This window comes from Pagrus pagrus, assembly GCF_965226575.1.
Source record: "Pagrus pagrus genome assembly, chromosome: 18".
Classification (NCBI taxonomy): domain Eukaryota; kingdom Metazoa; phylum Chordata; class Actinopteri; order Spariformes; family Sparidae; genus Pagrus; species Pagrus pagrus.
The window spans coordinates 13,733,334-13,738,617 of NC_140202.1; the positions used below are offsets into that span (position 1 = coordinate 13,733,334).

Consider the following 5,284-nt stretch of genomic DNA (forward strand, 5'->3'; position numbering starts at 1 on the left):
GACTATTTCCTCCTCTCACTTTTTTTTTTTTTTTAAAAAGAAAGGAATGGATAGACGTGAGTGTTGTGTGCGCTTTCGTGCGTAATGCTCATCTCAGGAGCGCACGGTGCTAACTGTGTGTTTAATATGCCTGTCTCGCCCGGCGTGTTGCCCCAGACACTGTGTACCACAAATCCCCACCTCCACTCCAATGAGAGCTCGGGAGGCAGGAATAAAAGGGTTAAGGGGAGTCTTGTATGGAGTCTGCTGGGCGGAGTGGAAGCGATCCGATTGGACGGCCGCGCGTGACGCAGGGGACATGAAAAAGCTGATAACTAGTTAAGAAGGCAGTTTGTAACTCTGGAAAAAGAGTGCAGAGCTTGAGACATACATTACGCAGTGGACGCAGGACGAACCGGCGCAAACGCAAGAGAGCTGAGAGCCTTCTTGGGCTGAGAGAGACTGCAGCGCCCGGACACAAAGTGACTTGAACACAGGAGGACAATGGTGCAGCACACAGACAACAGCGAGACGGACGGGAGCATGTCCAGGGAGGCTACCGATTCGGAGGAGAGTGAATTTATGGCATGCAGCCCCGTGGCGATAAACCCGGACTGGTGCAAGACAGCCACCGGTCACATCAAGAGACCCATGAATGCATTTATGGTCTGGTCCAAAATCGAGAGGAGAAAGATTATGGAGCAGTCGCCCGACATGCACAACGCAGAGATTTCCAAGCGCCTTGGGAAGAGGTGGAAGATGCTCAAGGACAGCGAAAAGATCCCGTTTATCAGAGAAGCCGAGAGGCTGCGGCTAAAACACATGGCCGACTACCCCGACTACAAGTACAGACCCAAGAAAAAACCAAAGCTCGACAGTTCAAAATCATCAGCGCCGTCTCCGGAGAAGTGCGGCAAAATTGCAAAGACTCCCAGCAAGAAGTGCTCAAAGATAAAGACTAAGAGCGGCTCCAAGTCCGCGCACGGCTACGGGGAGGACTGCGTGTTCCCCAGCTTAAAAGTTACAAAGACTGTGAAAAGTGAGCTCACCGACGAGGACGACGACGACGAGTACGAAGAGGACTACCGGATGGGGATTAAGACGGGGGACGAGGAGCGCCTGAGGCCGTACAATGTCGCCAAAGTGCCCGCGAGCCCAACTTTGAGCTCCTCGGCCGAGTCCGAGGGGACGAGCATGTACGAAGAAGTGCGGAACAACAACAGACTGTTTTACAATATCAAAAACATTACCAAGCAGAGCGCATTGCACGCTGCTTCCGTCTCACCAGCATCCTCCAGGTCGGTCTCCACATCCTCCTCCTCCTCCTCCTCCTCTTCCTCCTCCAGCAGCAGCTCCTCGTCCGGCGAGGACGCGGACGATTTGCTCTTTGACTTTAGTTTGAATTTCGCCCCCAGCGCCCCAGGCTCGGAGCTGGGCAACCCCAATTCAGGAAACCTCTCCCTGTCTCTTGTGGATAAGGACCTGGACTCGTTCAGTGAGGGCAGCCTGGGCTCTCACTTTGAATTCCCAGACTATTGCACGCCAGAACTCAGTGAGATGATTGCCGGGGACTGGCTGGAGGCGAACTTTTCCGACCTGGTCTTCACATACTGAACTGAGAAAAAAAACACAAAAAAGAAAAAGAAACACGAGTTCCTCTAGTAATAACAGAGAAGGGAGAAAGTAAATTATATATGTGTCCTGGTCAAGTTGTCCCTAGCCCTGCCTCCTGTGGGTTTTTTTTTCTGAAGGGGTCCTGGAGGGGAGGTGGAGGACCAGGAGGCGAGGTGAGGTTTGAGGAATGAGATGCTTATGAAGCTGGTAGCAAAAAAAAAAAAAAAAAAAAAAGCAAAGTCTGCAGACGCTTTTTTCTGGCAGCATGACAGGGTTTTATGGATTTTCTCCCCCACACGTAGGTCTGCATTTTACTGTTCAGCTAAAACGGACCACAGAAAAGGGAAAAATACGTGAACTTCTATGCATCTTATCCTCTTAAAAACTAAACAAAAACAAAAGAAAACTGCAGGGAGCTGAAAAACGGACTGTGGACTGACTCAAAGCAAATCTGTGAACTGACAATTGTTCAGGATGTTACTTTACAACGGTTTATGTAATTTCTAAATGCCGCAAATGTTTGTTTGTTTTTTTTGTAACTGATTCAGTTTACCTCCTGGTTTGGAAAATTACGCAGCCTAAACCTCTGCAGAATACAGGTGTGGAGGAAACATTTTGATACATAACAGACCTCATCTTTTTAAAAGAAAAAGTAAGATATTTTCAGGCATATTTTTGTACAGTTAAAAGGGAATGTTCTTACTGTGCTTTCAGTGAGTTTCAGGCACTTCTTCCCTTTATCATTTGTTTTTAGCATGCAAGGGAGTCCTGGTTTTAAGGATTAAGTTAAATTAAAACTTGCATCAAAAATGCCTTGTGATTTCAAAACTAGGTTTTGTACAGTTGTAGAGCAGATTTGTTGAGTATTTGTAGACGATACAATGGCATCATGGGGAACACATACCTCAGAGCTGGAACTAGTTTCAAGATTGTATATGTACTGTAATATAGTAAAGTTAGGAGTTTATGTATATCATACTCGTGATATGTGGATGGGTCCCGATCGCAGGTGTGAAACTGGATTTTGGTATTTTTTATGGCACATACTGTTTTTCCCCCCTCTCATTTTTTTGTGCAATATATACTCTTAAGATACAGACCATCAACAATTGTAGCAAGTGATGGAAAAACAGACTTGTGCACTGTCAACATCATTTCATGTTATGATGCTGAAGCCTGTCCAGGCAGAAAAATAAACAAATCAGCTGGAACTGATACAAAACAACATAATATGGCCTCATGGTGTGATGCATACTATTATAAACGGAGTAACACCACAATTTGAATGTTATTTGACTCATAGGGATAATGAGCATATCTGACACCAAACAACTCGAATCTGACTGATAAATTCTGGGAAAAAAGGAGAGTTCTGCGAGAAGGGCATAGTCTGATACAGTATGGTGGTCTGGCATTAGTTGAACAAGCAAGCAAAAAAGAACATTCCATAGTCCTGTTTCATGAAATGAAACTTTATTTTAAAACTGAAGACTGCCTTCTTTTTTTAAAACATTAACCATAAACCTGTATTTTTTATTTCTTGCACTTAAAAAAAAGCAGATATTGTTTATTTTTATGTGGGTCTTACATATGAAGTCTGTTTGATAAAAAGGTTTTGGAATATGACCTAATTATACGCCAAGACGTTTTGTTGGAAGTTCTAGGCAGTAGTTACTTCACATTCCAAGTGTGAATCTGTCTTTGACTCATCTTTTAATAAATAAGTACCTACCACCATCGACTGTCCTTTCAGTTTGTGAATATCTGTACACAAATGTGTTATTTGTTGCGTTTGAAAAGGATGTGATGACAGAATGATGCCTATTTTGTATTTAGGCGGATACTCTGAAATGGATGGGCTCAAACTAACATGTGAATTCACATTTAATAAAAAGGAAAAAAAGGAAACTTTTAAACTGCAGTCTTGTCGAGGTGCTTTTACTCTGCCTGTTCTTCGAATGTGCTGTCTTTGCTGAACTCTCTCTCACAACGCCTCCCCTGGAAAAAAAATGGACGCTGCGGCTTTAAGAAATTGAATTGCCCGCTTGCCTGTGCTCGGCGATGTGATTGGTGGACTCGGCGGTCCCCTTGGAGACGGAGCTGGAAACAGGAGCTGCTCCTCGCAGTGTGTGGGAGCTCTCAGACTGTCTGGCTTCCATTCAGAAAAGTAGCACTCTGCCCAGCACAGAACAGCTCGAGAGCTGCGCGAACAGAGGGGCGGAAACATGTCGAAATGTGACATATGTTCTCTCAGGGACAAACAATGAGACTTATTCCTGACAAATACTGTTTAATCTAACAAGAATGTGGAGGGACTTCTGTAAAAACATAATTCAGATGCGAGAGTAAAGGTTGGTCTTAATGGCTAGAGCCCACTAATCCTCGATAATGTCACTTATCGAGTGGGAAACAGGTAGTGGGTCAGTGTGAACAGTAAAGATGGCTTAGTTGTGGTCCTTGAGTACCACAGCTCTCCTCTCTTATTACTTAGTGCCTGATTTCCACCTGGGAGTTCAGATAAATTAAAGTAAATAGCTGATAGGACACAAAACAAGCTGGGGCGCAGCGCTGCATGACAAGGACTGAGAGCCCCTGAGGTAATCTAAAGAAAAACATAAACAGAGCCGGGTAAAATATACTGTGGAAATAAGCATGGATGGTGCACGCTGCATACACTAATATATTCCCCTGCACAAGCAGAGCTGATTATGTTAAGGCTCAGACTGAGCAACAAGGATGTTGTCAGAGTCACAACTGTAGCTACTGTGCATAAAAGTTGTTTATGATTAAAGATGAACAGCAGTACAACACATCTCAGCCACATATGATGTCATGCAGAATATGATTAGTGAAGCAAACCGTTCATCTAAACTAATGGCATCCTCACAGTGTTGGAGTGCTCCTGTAGCCTGTATGCCTCCAGAGGAGCAACAAATGCAGCCTTTTGTCTCCTCTGAGGCCTGCTTAGAGAGACCCACCTTTAACAGGTCATATATAAAGAACGGGCGGCCTCGGCCACTGAGAGATTTGTGTTCATTACAGCAGTAGAATCTAATGATGAATATTTGCCATGCATGGCTGCACAGGTACTAGCCCCCCCATTAAGTCAGTTTGCAAATCTGTAATAAAACATTTATCTAGCTATTACTTTACCTGACCTATTGGTCAAAGTTGCTAATGGGTTCCAGGGCTATTCCCAATAGAAGCTCAACATTGATTTTGTGTTCCTCTGAAATATCTGCTCAGGGCTAATGCCACCGGTACATGTTGAAATGAAATTAGTGACCCGTTGAAATTTCCTTCTATTTCCTCCTTAAATAAATAAATGGAAATCTAGAATGCTCATGAGACGCCGAGTGAGATACCGTCCTCGCAGGGATCCAGGAGGGGAGGGAGGGGGGGGGGATGCTGTGGCAACAAAGGAAAGTAATTTCCAATCACTTGAGCGTTTAAATCATTCATATAAGCCAGGATGTCACAGTCAAATGCTGTACGTGACACCTATACCAAGACCCCCCGCCACAGAACTGAAGGCTGGAAGTTGCCTGAAGTAGACATGTGAGTGGTCTCTGTCTCAGTCTAACTGGTGTTAAACCAGTAACAATAAGACCAGTTATGATTTCCTCCGTCCTGGCTCCCTCCCGGTGAGCTCAGTTGCATTACATCACTGCTTAGCTTACGCCGCTGCGCA

The 5,284-nt window shown here is 44.7% G+C and overlaps 1 protein-coding gene across 1 annotated transcript; it reads left to right on the forward strand.

The window, feature by feature from the left end:
- Window positions 1-332: 332 nt before the first annotated feature.
- On the forward strand, window positions 333-3,330 carry sox11a (SRY-box transcription factor 11a). The gene has a single exon (XM_084380596.1). It carries the CDS (start codon window positions 484-486, stop codon window positions 1,591-1,593), a length of 1,110 nt encoding a protein of 369 aa, XP_084236722.1. The 5' UTR covers window positions 333-483; the 3' UTR covers window positions 1,594-3,330.
- The last annotated feature ends 1,954 nt before the right edge of the window (window positions 3,331-5,284 follow it).